The sequence below is a fragment of the Sminthopsis crassicaudata genome, chromosome 4 (genome assembly GCF_048593235.1).
Source record: "Sminthopsis crassicaudata isolate SCR6 chromosome 4, ASM4859323v1, whole genome shotgun sequence".
NCBI lineage: Eukaryota > Metazoa > Chordata > Mammalia > Dasyuromorphia > Dasyuridae > Sminthopsis > Sminthopsis crassicaudata.
Genome location: NC_133620.1, coordinates 387,610,230 through 387,626,182, shown reverse-complemented (window position 1 = coordinate 387,626,182; position 15,953 = coordinate 387,610,230). Strand labels below are relative to the sequence as shown.

Here is a 15,953-nt window from a genome sequence, read left to right as displayed (position 1 = left end):
TTCTGATATATAGTCCAATGTTATATTATACTGCTTTCTACATAAAATGAAAGTGCCCTTCCCAAAAATTTTAGGCTTTTAACTTACTGGACATTGAGGTAGAAAAATTGCAAGTTAGGTTCTTTTTTTGGTAGAATTTTAAAATGCTTTTGTTTGCATTGGGCTTAAATTAATCACCTATTTTTTCATTATGACTTTTAGTGCATGATTTCATTTAGTCGTTTTGATATGTTATAATAATACATCCATCATTTTGATTTAAGTTTTTTAATTGGACAGTTCACACATTAATTGACATTTTTTATTTAGTGGATAAGCCATGATATTAGTAACTTAAAGTCATGTTACAAGTTAAAACTATCTTTGCGATAAAAAATTATGTAGCTTTAATGCACACTCTGTAAATTTTCATCCACCTTTTACTATAAAATTGTTATTTGATCAGGTCCTTCCCTATGCATTTTGATGAGAAATCCATGTTTGCAGGAAACCAAAAGGAGGCTAAATCATTGAAGGTAATGTCAGTAACATTTCTTTATCATTTCAAAATTAAATTTTTAATTTTTAAAATTAGTCCTATTTCAGTTCCTATTGACCTTTGTTCTTTTAATTCTCAGATATTTTTCTCTCCTTTTGAAATAAGTTTGATTAGATTTTTTTCAGTAGTAACTGACTCTTTGTGATTCCATTTGGGATTTTTTTTGGCAGATAACTAAAATGGTTTGCTGTTTTCTTCCCTAGCTCATTTTACAGATGAGGCAACTGAGGTAAATAAGGATTAAGTGACTTATAAGGTACACAGCTAGTAAGTATCTAAAGCCAGATTTGAACTTAAGAAGATGCATCTTCCTGATTCTTTGTATATTGTGGCACTATTAATAAACACATAAGGAGAGAAGATGTACATTTTTTCCCCTATTTTTACTAGTTATCTTCCTCTTCCTGGCTTTTCCAGTTAAAAAATGGAAACATTTTTTAAAATGATCAAAAGGATTTGGAGAGTTGAGCATTTTAAGCTCAAAGTTATATTATTGCAAGTACATCTTCTTAAGATAGTGTGATCTGAGTTAGCCATTTTCAAGGTCACCAATATTTTGTTGTCTATTCTAAAATATTATATAAAATGTTATAAATTCCCAAAAAAAGAAATTTTCTTTTATATTTCTTTTGTTAAATGGAAATTATGATTTTTTTTAAGTTTGTAGCATCATTAAAAAGGGGGGGGGATTTAAACCAGATATTCATCCAGTTGGAGAAATACATACATAAACTCTGATGAAATAAACATTTTGTTTTCATGAGAATATACTTAAGTACAACAAGTTTAAAATTCACTTTGGTGGGATAGACTTTGAATTGGAAGGAATATTAGAGATCATCTAGTCTGACCTCTCTTATGTTACAATGAATAAGCTGAAACTTGTAGATGCTGAGAAACAGCCAAGGCTACCCAGCTGAAGTGGAAGAGCCATGCTTTGAACAAATTTATCCTGATTTCAAATTCAATATCTGTCACTTAGTGGCCTTTTAACTTCTGTTCTAAGGAAGTATTATTATTTCCAGTGCCCATATATTTAGAAGATGCTAGAAATAGAAAAAAATTAGAAGAGAGGATGTCATATCATTAACATATTTCTGTAATTACCAGCATTCCTAAATTTCTAAGAGTCCCTGTGGTATAGCTATAAGAGAAGAATATATTGGGGGGGTATTTACATCCACTAAACCTATTACGACATTACCCTTATAAATTCCATAACTTTTTTCTTTTGAGGCAGTCAGGGTAAAGCAACTTGCCCAGGCTCATACATATTAAGTGTCTGATGCTGGATTTGAATTCAGGTTCTGTTGACCCCAGGATCAGTGTTGTATCCACTGCCCCATTTTACTTGTTCTGATAAAATGGTGGTATAGTGGGTTACTGATAAGAGAGCATTGGAAGATATGAGACCTTTCACTTTCCTTTAAGCATACCTGCTATTCATTTTTAGATTTTTTTATTAGTTATCATAAACTAAATTTGTTTGCTTGTTAACTAATTGACTAATATAGAACTATCTGTTATTTGTGATAGCAACAGGAGAGCACTATTTTTGTAAATAACTAATTTAATTTAGCTATTCACAGTTTTTGATATATCTGCTTTTGCTGACTCAGCATATATGATGGTAATCATATACCCTATTTTATATCATCACAAAAATATTTGGAAGTTGAGTGTAAAAATTTGCTTCTAATATTCCTAAACAAAAGAAGCTGAACCTTATTGACTCTTATGTTGCTGGGAGTTGGTGTCTTTGCATTTTATGTAAGGAAATAATCATGATATCTTCATATTTTAGATTAACATTATTGTTGGATTTGTTTTTAAGTGAAAGTTGAAGTTACACTTTAAATGAATGAATAAAGTAAAATTTGCCTACTGTTTTTTCAAGGGAATATTTTAAAAATTAAATGAGCTTTGCTTCAGGTAATTCTTTGGGTGTAGATTAAACTGCTTTAATTAAACTGCTTTACCTTTTTAAAGGATTACTTAAATGGTAGATCTAGGGGAATGCTATAATTACCATTTACTTAGATTTTTAGCAATGCAAAATTTGGTAAATATTTTTTATAATATCTTTGTGAATAGGTTATGAGATGTGTTAGACATTATAGGATAATTGAGTGAGTTAGAAACCACTTAACTAGTGAAACCAAATGTTCATGAATAAATGTCAATTTGGAAGGAAGTTTCAATCTGCTTGGTCTTAAGCTGTTTCTTATTTTTATCAATGACTTAGTATAGTGTATCATTCAAATGATAAATGATAATATTAAAATCATTCAAAAAGATCTTGATAGAGTAGATCATTGAACTGATTTGATTTGGATTCAAGAAACTGCAACTGCAAGATGAGAGAAGCCTGTTAACAGTCTTTCTGAAAAAGTTTTGGGGGTTTTGTACACCATAAGCTTAGTATAATGGCAGCCAATCAGTCCACCAACAAGTAATAATTAAGTGCCTGCTGTTTGCTAAGCACTTGTAGGTACTGAGGATAATGATGCAAAAATGAAACAATCCCTGCATTTGAGGAGCTCACATTTTATAGGGGCAAATGACCTGTGCTTGAACTCAGACCTTCCTGAGCACTCTATCTACTTTGCTACCTGAATGTGCCTTGAAATCTGCTAGGTATTCTGTAAAATCCAGGCAAGGAGGGCATTTGTTGTGGGCTTGGAGGAACAGCTTAGGGAGAAGGAAGGGAGGTGGAATGTCATGGTCCAGGATCATTGAGACCATCAGTTTGCCTAGACTGTAGTGTGTGAAGGATAGTATAGGGTTGTGAAGGGGTTTGTAAACCAAACAGAAACATTCATGTGTGTGATCCTAGGAGCAAGAGTGAATTGTTAGGGGAGGAAATATGGTTAGCAGTAGTAATTGTGCAAAGAATTTTGAAGCAGGTTTCTCTCATGAAGGTCTCATTTCTCAAATGTATAAGGAAATGAGTCAAATTTATAAAAAATAAGAACCATTCCCCAATTGATAAATGATCAAAAGTGGAACATTTTATCTGGAAGAAAACTTCAAGGAATGATATTTATCTCAAGGACTCTTGTGAAAAAGGTCATTCTCTGTATGGCCCCACAATATAATATGAACCTATGGATTAAGTTACAAGGAAGCAACCTTAGCAAAAGAGGAAAAGGTTTCCAGCACTTAGTTTTTTGTTTTTTTTTTTTTCCCCAAAGAATTTTTTTTTAATTTTTTTATTTTTTTTATAAATTTTTTATAAATTTTTATAATTATAACATTTTCTTTGACAATACATATTCATAGGTAATTTTTTTTTTTTACAACATTATTCCTTGTACTCCCTTCTGTTCCAAATTTTTCCCCTCCTTCCCTCCACTCCCTCCCCTAGATGGCAGGCATCCAGCACTTAGTTTTAAAACAGAATGAACTACACTATAAGGCAATAAGCCTCCTAATCATATATATACGTAGGGCAGTTGAGCATCTGTTGCAGCGGTATCTTGGTTAGGTGAAAGATTGGGTTAGATAACCAACCTTTTAGGTTTCTTTAGAATTCTATAAGTGACGGTGTACTAAACTGACAATTTTATCAATCAACTGGCATCTGCCAGTTTATAAAACTTAACTTGAAAAATGTTTATTGAAAGCAAAATGTGCAAAGTACTCTGTGTAGTACTGTTAGAAATTCACAAATAATTACATTTTATGTCTGTCTTCAAGAAGAACAACGATTATACACACTGGCAAAGTATATCTGGATTTGTTTTGCAATATAATCCTTTTCATGTTTTGTTATATGTGTTTCAGAGTCAGTAACAGTTCTGGGAGACAAATTCTTTGTTTCCTCAAGAATATACAACTCCATTTGAAACATCTGTCAATTAGAGTATCTAGCAAAATGCTTCATTGAAAAATATGAGGCCATGTGCCATGAGCCAGCTACCTCTTCTCTTCAACTCCATATTCCAAATTACCTCAACATCATCCCTGATTTTCCTTCTTTGTTTCTGGCTCAGTGATGAAGGCTAGATAGCAACTGACACAAAGAATCTCCTCTTTTCATCTAGTCTCCCCTCCCCTTCCCCCCCCAAAAAAAATCTAAATAAATAAATTGGGAGGGTTTCTGGCCAAAGCAGAAACAATTGCTATTTACATTTAAATATTATTTTTTAAAGAAAATTTAGTGTTATTTTAGCTAAATATGTTTTAAAAGTCTAGTTCAACTATAATGGAAGTATTTTCTATCTATCAGGAAGAATTACGGTTGCATTTCAAGAATATATCCCGTATAATGGACTGTGTTGGATGTGACAAATGCAGGTTATGGGGAAAACTACAGGTATGTGTATTTTTTTTTTTTTAGAACTGTTTTTACTATGCTGAATGCCTTCCACTAAGAAGTTCGGAGCTGCTTATAAATTTTAAAAATTCTTTTCAAAGTTAGAGCTTTGATACAGGTAAAAGAATATGATAGTGTGAAGAATATGATAGTGTGAAGAATCTATACAATATTACATTACATGTATTACATAAAGGAGGGAAATTTTTACTTGTTAAATACTTTCACTAAAATCCTATGCAGCTGCCTCATTAAGTGGACTTAAAGGTCTCTGCCGAAGCTCCTGGTGATGATCTGAAAAGGCTTTGGTTAAAGGGACCAGAAAAAAAATGTGCATCTGTCAATTGAGCACAAACCTTAAGCTTTGGAGAATAATATCCCTAAGGGAAGGTTATCAGGAAATGAAGTTTTTCAATCCTAACAGTTCATTAAAATTATCTGATAGATTGGAATAGGTAATGTCCAATATGTACAATATTTCATATAAATCTTAAAAGTCAGTCAAACCTTCTATTTGTCATTTTTAGACAGCTAAGTGATGCAATGTATAGAGTGCTGGACTGAGAATCAGGAAAATTTGAATTCAAATCCAGCCTCAGTCACTTACTCTGGATCCTGGGCAAGTTATTTAAATCCTGTTTGCCCCAGTTTCCTCAACTATAAAATGGGGATATTAGCACTCCCTCCCAAAATTGTTGTGTAGGTCAAATGGATTAATAATTGTAAAAGTACTTAGTACAGTGTCTGGCACATAGTAGATATTATATAAATGTTTTTTAACCAAATATTAATGGAGAAAAGGTTCATTCATTTTCAAGGCACTATCTTTTGAATGTATAAAGTCTTCTGTTTCTCTGCACTTTTCAGAAGATAGTAAGCCATAATTATGAGGAAAGGCAACCTTGCATGGTACACAATGGGTTGGGCTTACATTGAGGAAGGTTCCTAATGCTTTTTTAGCTTTGTAACCCTGTGCAAATGCTTTAGCCTCTGAGTGCCCTCTGCAGATCCACTGTGGTGTTGCAGGCAAGTTGCTGATCTGCAATAGTAAAACATTTTACATGCCAGGAATTAACAGGTCTGGAACAAAAAATAATAATAACTGACATTTATCTAATGCTTTAAGGTTTTCAAAGTGCTTACATGTATTATTTCATTTGAACCTCACTAAAAAATTGAGACTGAGAGAAATTATTCTATATTTATACATAAGGGACTTGCCTAGGATCATATTAGTTTTTCAGTAGGGGAAGTGAGACTTAAACTCAAGGCTTTATTTGTAAAATATGTAAAATGGCAATGCTATTACAAAGATGTTTTAAAGATCAAGTTATTTAAATGATATCTATCTATCTATCTATCTATCTATATAATGTTATGCTAATATTGAAGTACTATATAGATTTGAGTTATTTTTAGATACTAAATTGATGTTATCTAATTTTTTAGGGGAAAATATAAGACAGTAAGCCACTTTAAAAAAAAACAAATTTTGAAATAGAACTAAATGTAAAGGCAGACAATTCTCTCTTGAGAATTTCAGTATTATTTCTGTAGGGAACTACCTTACAAAAATGATTTTAAGGTTGTACATTGAAGCTAGCAAGTCTTCAAATAGGTAATTGTTTATGCATCTTCTAGACCAGTGGTCCTCAAACTTTTAAAATAGGGGGCCAATTCACTGTCCCTCAGACTGTTGGAGAGCTGGACTATAATAAAAACAAAAACTCACACTCTGTCTCCGCCCCTCAGCCTATTTGCCATATCCCGGTGGGCTGCATAAACGTGCTCAGCGGGCCACATCTGGCCCGCGGGCCATAGTTTGAGAACCCCTGTTCTAGACTATCTTTCAGAAATGTTTTCTGTTTTAGGTTATACAAATAACATTTGTATGTATGTAAGATAATTGTTTTTATACATTTAAATTATTTATATATGTTTATATTGAGCTTATCCATAAGGGCATAGGCAAACTCATCCTGTAGATAAATAAATAAAAAGTAGAAAATGAAGTTTTTAAGGTTTTTTGGCTTATTACTCATTGCTGGTTTGCACTTTTTAGTTTAAAATATATGAACTGGTGAAATATGTGATTTTTGTCGATGTTACCTTTATTAAGTGAAAACTAATCCCACGAGGCACCAACTTGTTGAATGTCATCATGGAGTCTTGAAATTTATCTTAAAAGTCTAAGCACATACTATTTGTATCCAAAATAAAATTAAAATATGTTTTTTCTCCTAGACTCAGGGTTTAGGAACTGCTTTGAAGATACTCTTTTCTGAAAAAGAAATTCAGAATCTTCCAGAGAATAGCCCATCTAAAGGTTTTCAACTCACTCGTCAAGAAATAGTTGCTCTTTTAAATGCATTTGGAAGGTAAGAATCATCTTCATAATGCAGATCTTGTTTATGCCACCTTTTAATTGAGTTTGAACTGTTCTAGTAAAATAACTCAGCCATTTTTTTCCTAGATCCAGTATCATATTGGTACCTAGATACATCCCAAGATTAGAATTTATTAAAGCAGTTATTTATCAGAATCTACCCTCTAAAGCAGGACTACAAAAGGATATTTTCCTGCTTCACATGATCTCTACTTCCTCCTTTCTCTCCAGTTTTAAGCAGCAAATAAGTGATTTTTCTTTTCTCTCAATAATGCTTTTCTGGTTAGTTTGTTGGTGCCAGAAACTCTTTGAAGGTTTAGTCAGAGAAGTTTAAGTAAAAATGACACACATTTATGTAATGCTTTACAGTTTACCAAATGTTTTTCTCACAGCAGCCCTATCAATGTGAACATTGTGGCCATTCTTCAGAGGGGAGCACTCCCAGAGATTCAGGGATTTGGCTGCACCTCAGTCAATGGTAGAATTCTGAAAGCAAAAGAGAGTTTAAACTTAGTTCATACCTGGATTCTTTTTGCTTTGTTTCTAGAAATTGATGAGGGAGTGGCTTTTTTTTTCCCTCATACAACTTTTTGATCCTTCTTGTTTAGAACCAATTTATGTGAATAATTTCTCTACTTTTTCCTTATTTTAATGACAAAAATTTTTATCTTGTGCTTATGGACCACTATATAGTAGGGTCTGTACTGTTTAAGATTTCAAATAGAACACTATATAATCAGAATGCCAATTTTTATTAACTGATATTCAATAAATTCATACTGAGATGGAAAGTAAATAGTGAATAGAAATACAGTTGCATGTTTAATATAGAATATGGGCTATTTTGCATATACTTTAAAGTCCATATAAAAATAAATTGAAACCTTTTTTTTTCACTTTACCAAATTCCATTACATTTTGTCAGATAATCATTGAGCCCTACTTTTAAAGCTTGCTAGAGATCATTTAAAGATTCTCAAACATTTCTAGTGTTTATTTCATCACTCCAGTGACTTTCCATTCATCTGTTCTACTTGATCTATTTTCCAGTGTTTTTTTTAATTAAAATTTCTTTCTTGGCCATAAACCAGTGTTGGGAAACCATTTCCTGGGATATTAATGCACAGGGTAGGTAGAGGGAGGGGAAGAATCACATATTGCATAAATAGAAAATACTTTTTTTTTTCCTTTAGGAAAAATCTATCCATACTATTACCTTTTTCCAATTTTAAGATAAGAACAAGAAACTCAAATCTCAAATAAACTTCTTGAGAATAGGAACTATTCTACTTTTTGTTTTTGTATCCCTAGCACTTAGCAGCATCCCTAGCAGTTGGTAAGTGATCATTAGTAAGTGCTTATTCTATCTATAGTCTGTTAATGGAGATAAGTGGGGAGAAATGAACACAAAAAACACACAGAAAGATAAGAGCAGAAGATTCAAGGAGATACCCAATAATTAAAGGCTAGGGTAAATTACAAGCAAAATTTTTTTGAATGTGGACAAAGTTTGCATAAAATAACATCAAGGGAAGCTTTAATCAGTAGAATTAAGAAGACAATCAGGAGCAGAAGCCAATAGGTAGAATTCTTACTAAGAAGGAGTGTCACAAAATGTCACTAAGAAGCTAGAAAGAGTTGATTGTGGAAGGTACTTACAAATTTAAGCATGTATATTTTAGATGTAGAAACTAGCTCTACTATGTACAGTTACTTGTTGTTTCCTTTTGCTATTGCTCTGGACCCCTCAACTTGCCAAACACTGAGGATGGAAGGCAGCAATACCCACATGCACAGTCTTTCCTGACCAATGAAGAGATATACATGAGCACACATTCCTGTTCCCCCAGTCTCCCAATTGCTTACGGTCCATTCACCTAAGTGCCCTGAATCCTTCTCCCTGAATAGATACCCCATAATCCAAATGCCTTTCATTCATTCCGTAAACACAGAAACCCACCACAAATAGATCTGCAAAATACAATGTGTGTGTAGAGGCCTTCCACTGACATGCACCACACAGCTATATCACAGAATTATAGTTAGAGTTGACCTTTTAGTTAGAGCCTTAGAGTCCATTGAGGCTTTTGCTTAGAGACTTTTTCATTTCATTTAATAGATGAAAAAATGGGCTTGGAGAGTTTAAATGACTTACCCATTGTCAGGGTAGGTGTTTGAGACTATATTTGAATTTTGTTCTTTTTGGCTTATTCTCTGCCTGGGCTGCCTCCAGTAACCATTTTTAAAGATCATCCTGCCTGGGCCCCCTATTCCCACAAATCCATGGGCTAAACATGGAAAAAGCTTCCTTCATTTGGAGAGGAAGACATTGATAATGTGGTATTTTGACACAGGTGTTTGGTGGACAGGATACACTGAGAAAGATGTTTCCAGTGTAATCTAAAAATTTTCTATTATTAAATACCTCTTATGTGTAAGGAGTTGTGTTGGGCTCCATGGATACTTACTGAGGCAGTAAAACATGGAAACATGTATTTTGAGGAGGAAAAGAGTACCAACAGTTTTAGGGAACGTGATCAAGGAAAGTTTCCTGCAGTACAGGGCATGAGAATTGACTCTGAAAAGAAGTTGTAGATCTTCAGAAGCTGGGATGAGGAAGAAATTCATTCTTGGTGTGGGTAGTAGCCTGTAGCAGTCAAGTTTGGGGAACAGCAGATGGGCTACTTTTGCTGGTGTAGAGGGTGTAAGATACTGTATTAATGAAATAAACCAAGAAAATCCTGGCACAACATTATAAAGAAATTCAGAGCCATAGATGAACTTAAGTTTTATTCTAGGGACAGTAGAAAAGGACTGACAGTTTTTAAATAGGAAAATGATGCAACCAGACTGCTTTAAAGGAACTTATTTTGGCTGCTCAATAGAGGACATATTGGGGGGAGGCGTAAGATACGCCAGTTGTTAGTTTAGAGGCTAGTGCAATAGCCTGGCCAAAAGGTGATGAAGATCTGAAATAAGATGTTGGCTGCATGGAGAGAAGAAGGTGAATGCAAGAATGGGGTAGAATTGTTTTGAGGTGTCAAATTGATTAAGTATGGAGAGGGAGGGGGAGGGCGACCTTGAGATTGTGAACTTGAGTGACTAGAAGGAAGATGAAGCCCTCAACAAAAATAGGAAAGCTTGAAAAAGAATGACGCATTTCAGGGGAAAAGTGCTAAGTTCCATTCTCAAAACTATCTGATGCATTTGACACTATTCACTAAATTTTGTCATGTATATTCATTCATTCATCTCTGGGTTTTTGTAAGACTATTCTGTCCTTGTTTGCTTTCTTGTTTGATTTTTCTCAGTGTTCTCTGCTGGTTTGTCATCCACATTGTGCCACCTAATTTTGGTGTATTCCAAAGTTCTGTCCTGGCTCTTAACCTGGGTTCCAAGAATTATTTTTAATATTTGAAAATTGTATTTCAATATAATTAAATTCCTTTATAATCCTATTTTATCATATACTTTTTAAAAAGCCCAACTCTAAGAAGGGATCTATAAGCTTCATCAATTGTCCAGAACAGTTTTTGACTCAAAATGGTTAAGAATCCTGTCCTAAATTTTTCCTTCTTCTAAACTTCCCTATTTCTGTCAAAGGAACCACAAATCTTTCAGTGTCTCAAGTTCATGTCTAGGCATCATCCTGGACTCCTCACGCTGCCTCATCCCATCTATACAATCAGTTACTTCATCTTACTGTTTTTATTTTCATAAAATCTTTCATCCAGCCACTTCTTTCCACACCCTCAGCTAATACTAGAGCTCATTAGTATTAGCCTAGATTATTGTGAGAGCTTCCCTGTGGGTCTCCATATCTAAAGCTTCTTCACACTTTACACATGGCTGTCAAAGAATTTTCTTTAAATGCAGATACAACCATATAGCTACCTTACTCGTTCAACTCTAATGGCTCTTGCCTCTAGAAAAAATATGAATTTCTCTATTTAAAAACTCTTCACAACTTGGCCTAAGTTTGTCTTTCCACCTTAATGGACTTTATCCCTTCCTGACTTTCTTTCTCTTCCTCTCATGACATGCCATCTTCTTCATCTTTTGGCTGGCCTGTGTCTGGAACTGTACTTCTCCTTTACCTCTAGCTCATAGAATCCCTTCCTTTAAGAGACACCATATTTTGCATGAAGTCTTTCCTAATCACCCTAACTTAACACCCTAACTTTGGTTCTCCTTCCCAAACTACCCTTTATTTAACTCTTCTGTGGATATTTATGTATATATGTATTTATCCATTTTATGGGGATTATTTCATTTTTTTGTACTATTGTACTGTATTGTAGTTATCGTTATTCATGTTTTCTAGAACAGTTCCTAGTACATAGTGTCTGCTTAACAAATACTTTATTAGTTTCACATGTTGAGACTGAGATCCTAGTGGGCCCTTCATTTGGAGGTGTCCAGCAGTCAGAGATTGATGGGGAGACAAGCTCAATTAAGTCCCCAGGTATATAGAGATGGAGATCATCAGCAAATAGATCTTTGAACTTATGGAAGCTGATGAGATCACCAAGAAAGTACATAGAAAGTATGTAAAAAAGGATCTAACTCAGAGCCTTGAAAGACACCCATACTGAGTGGGCAGGCCAGCCATATATGTTAATCCCACAAAGGAGACTTGAGAAGTAGACTTGTAGAAAAAGCAGATACTTGGATGCTCCAAAGTCCACAGTTTTTAGGAGAAGCATTGGTGTCAAAAACTTGGCAGTTATTTAAAATATGAATAGTTTTTTAAAGTCTTCTCTGATGGAAGTTAGGATGTCTTGGTAATTTTGGAGAGAATGGTTTCAGTTTGGTAATAAGGTCTAAAGCCAAATAGGGATTGAGAAAAAAAGTGGAAGGAGAATAACTGGAGAAAGAATATGGTAGCTTTTTCTTGGAGTTTGGCTCTAAAAGAAGGGAGAGATATAGGAAAATAGTTCCTTCTTTTAATGAATTATCTTTGCTTACTAGGTGCTAGTTAGGCCTGATGGGCTGAAGGGCAGAGACAGAGTGTGAGTTTTTGTTTTTACTATAGTCTGGCCCTCCAACAGTCTAAGGGACAGTGAACTGGCCCCCCCTGTTTAAAAAGTTTGAGGACCACTGCTTTAGAACATAGGAAAGCAATAATATGGGATAAGGCTAAAAAAGACAGGTTCTAGAAGGTCCTGAATAGCAAAAGTACCTTAGGAGATTATAGAGAACCACAGAATTTTTGAGCTCATCACTCATTCAGGTATCCATTTGGTGATTATCTGGTTTTTGTGCATCGTTCGTTCCAAGCTTTTAACCCAATCTGCCTTTCCTTTGCCAGGCATGTTTCACAGGCAGCTTTCTCCTTTTAATTGGTGTTTTTTCAGAGAATGATCATTTCAATAGGAAGCTAAAAAATAACCTACAGCATCTTAACATTATAATGTAAAAAATTTAAAGTTCTTTACGGGTTTGTATTTTCTATAGCTTTCCTCCCTGCAATATAAATTATTGAGCTGACTCTTAATTTGCCATCAGAATATAGCAGATACAAAGATGCAACTCTGAGTTTGTCAGCTTTGAATAATTTCTTTTAGAAATCTTTGTGAACTTGCAATGTGAAGAGTTTTACTTTTCTAAACAAGATTGTTTAAAGTACATAATACCATTGTAAAATTATATATATATATATGTGTATGTATATAGATTAATTTTTACTAACACATATTCTTTTTTCTTACAGACTCTCTACAAGTGTAATAGAGTTGCAGAATTTTAAAGTTTTATTGAAACACAATAGATAATAAAGACTTTTATACACTTGTTAAAGGTATCCATAAAATGATAGTGTAAAGACTTTTGATCTTGGACATTCAACAAAATGAGACTGATCTTCCTGCCCTTCAAGAATTTGAACCCTTGAAGGAAACATTCAGACACCAACTTGAATATTTATGATCCTTAAAATAGGAAATTATCAATTAGAGCTATTTATGAATGAAGTATATAGTTTTGGAACATGTAAATTATATTGATTCTATGTTTAATTTCATGTATTTTTCATCTATTGAATGTTTCTAATGTGCTTTCTTTTATTTAGAGTTTGTTTTTCTCATTTTGTTGTCCTGCTTTCCCAAGCTATTGTCTAACCTTAAATTATGTAGCCATCTAATAGCATTGTTATAATCCCCTATGATGGGAGAGAGAGAACTAGGGAACAAATATCAAATTTAGTAAAGAAAATTGCTGATACTGTGATAAGAAATTTTTCCATGTCTTCTCCCCTTACTTTTTATACTTTGCCTAACTTTGTGTTAACTCATTTGTTTCTTTGGCAGAAGAAATGCCCCCAAATGGGGAGTCCTTTAAATGTGTAATTCAAGGAATTTCTTAAGTGTATTCAAGATCCTCTTTCTATTTGCTTTTTCTCTTCGTTGATAAGAAGGGAACTTCCTTTATTAGAGTTGGACAGATATTTTCTTTCTGATTCCCAGCCATCTTTATGTTTGTTTAATTGGTCCAAGAATTTTCTTATTCCTAGAACCTAAATATTCTCTTTTTAAAAATTTGCCCAACTTGTACCAAGACACAGATGTATGCATTTCCTTTCGTTAAAGAAAAATAATAAGATAGTGCATATGCTCTTATTAGAGTACTAAATAAGCATCTAACAGGTAACTTCTTGAAGCAGGTTCTGTTGTAGATTTATGAGATTGTTTTCAAATGTTACAGGCCAAAAATTTGTTTTAAATATAAAAAAGAAAAACCATTTTAAAGAACTTTATTTTAAAAAAAAATATCTATGCAATCCCTTAATTACTATCAGCCTAACTTTCTTAGATAGATTATATAAACATGCTAATAAGAATATATAAATTCACTGTATATATGTGATACTTTGTGTGGTCAACTTGGACTTTATGCCACCACACCACTCAGAAGTAATAAATCTTCATTTTTAAAATCCAGAATTAAAGTACACTTGGCCAGGATTAGTATTTGATAATTTTTAAAACTGTAGTTGTAATGTTGGTGTTCTATATGGAAGTTTGTATATGTGTGGTAGTAATGCGGGTAAGTCCTAAAGTTTTTGTGTATTAGACCTTCAATTTTTTTACCAAGTAAATAACAAGTGCCCTTAAGCCCATACTTAGCCTGCCAAAGTCTGAAATGTGTTTAATAATGATATAGTGGAACCAGTTGTTTAAAATCAAATTTTGCTCTACCATTGGACCCTTTATACTTGAGGGGTGAAATTGTATACTAGACATTTCTTTTCCAAACCCAATTTCTAATTTTTATAAAATCACTTTACAATTGACAGTGGTATTTAATTTTATTATTAAATAGATTTGATTGCAGCCTTTTCTTTTAGTACTGAAAGTATTGTATATGGAAAGAAAACTTAAGGCAAGCTTCTTTGAAAACTGAATACATTAATAATTTTGTTGGTTTAAGTATGGTCGAATAATCAATATCAGTTCTCTGTAAGCTACTGCTTAAAGCCTAATTTAACCTGATAATAATATTGCATTTTTATTGTGTTAGCACAGTAATCTTTAGGATAATTTTCCTTTCAAGAATGTTATTTCAGAATCTCTTACAGACAAAAACTTTTAATTTACTTGGTGGGGGGAGGGATGAATTCTTGTTTATTATGGACAATTACCCTTCTTAATTCCTGTGGTTTGTTTTAGTGTTTTAAAAAGAGACAGGTATATGTTAGAATTCTTGAAAATGAAAGGGTTTATTTATACCTTTCTAGTTGTAGAAAAATTGTTTTCTAAATTTTCACTATTACTCATTAGCAGAAGAATACATGAAGCATAGTAGTTTGTCATTAGAAAATAATGGGGTGACAGTGTTCACTTGCCATGTTTAATTTTAGGAGACTATTACTGGCATTTGCTACCTGTGAAAATCTTTATTCTGTGAACCTAATGGTATAGTTTTTTCCAACTCACATGCCAGGCAATTTTCTAATGCCTTTTGTTGCCTAGTTCTGTGAGGTATTGACTGCATTATTGATTATTTTCTAAACCATTTTCAAAGTCTTATGCTTGCCTAAGTTCAGTTTTTTTATTTTATTTCATAACTTAATAAAAAATATTGCCCTGATGGTGTAACTGACAGAAATGATTGTACCAGTTGATAAAGTAATAAAAATGTGAAAGGAAGGGAAATCATAGGCCTCTTCCCTTGACTTTAGTTTTACTTTTTTGAGTGGTGTCTTATGTCAACATTACTGTAAATTTGGGAATCCTCAACCATTTTTTGAGTTGAATTAAATAAAATAGTAATAGACCTTAAAACAGTTTAGAAACTTGATAAATCAAAACATTTTATTTTGGCATTTAGCATTGTGATTTTATCCAATAGTCATGGATTATTGGGCATATATGAAATATTGTGCCATTTTTAAACTTTGGATATAATTTTGAGTATGATAAATTCTTTATTAAATTTCATCAGCAACACTTTAGTCTATGTTAAAATTTAAGGGATTCACAATAAATCTTGTAGCTGAAGTACCTAAATTTGCACCAGTTGTGTCTATGATAAATCACAAAACTTGTAAAATTCTGCCCTGAGTATACTCCTTTGTTTTTGAACATGATATTGATATTATTTGCTGTTGTTTCCACTTAATTCTGTAAAATCTGAATTAAAGTAAATGTTTCTGCAGTGTCTCTTGTGTTTAAAAACTAGTTTCCTTTTTTTTTTTTGAGATGAATATTTGT

At 33.1% G+C, this 15,953-nt stretch overlaps 1 protein-coding gene across 2 annotated transcripts in view; it reads left to right on the top strand.

Moving 5' to 3' along the window:
• Positions 1-15,902, top strand: part of ERO1B (endoplasmic reticulum oxidoreductase 1 beta) — a 48,522-nt gene extending 32,620 nt beyond the window's left edge. For both annotated transcript variants that reach the window (XM_074262467.1, XM_074262466.1), the window contains 4 exons: positions 446-515; positions 4,770-4,856; positions 7,101-7,234; positions 12,956-15,902. In XM_074262467.1, coding sequence (XP_074118568.1) covers positions 446-515; positions 4,770-4,856; positions 7,101-7,234; positions 12,956-13,016 — 352 coding nt within the window. In that variant the 3' untranslated portion in view covers positions 13,017-15,902. The remainder of the gene's footprint in view (positions 1-445; positions 516-4,769; positions 4,857-7,100; positions 7,235-12,955) is intronic.
• The last annotated feature ends 51 nt before the right edge of the window (positions 15,903-15,953 follow it).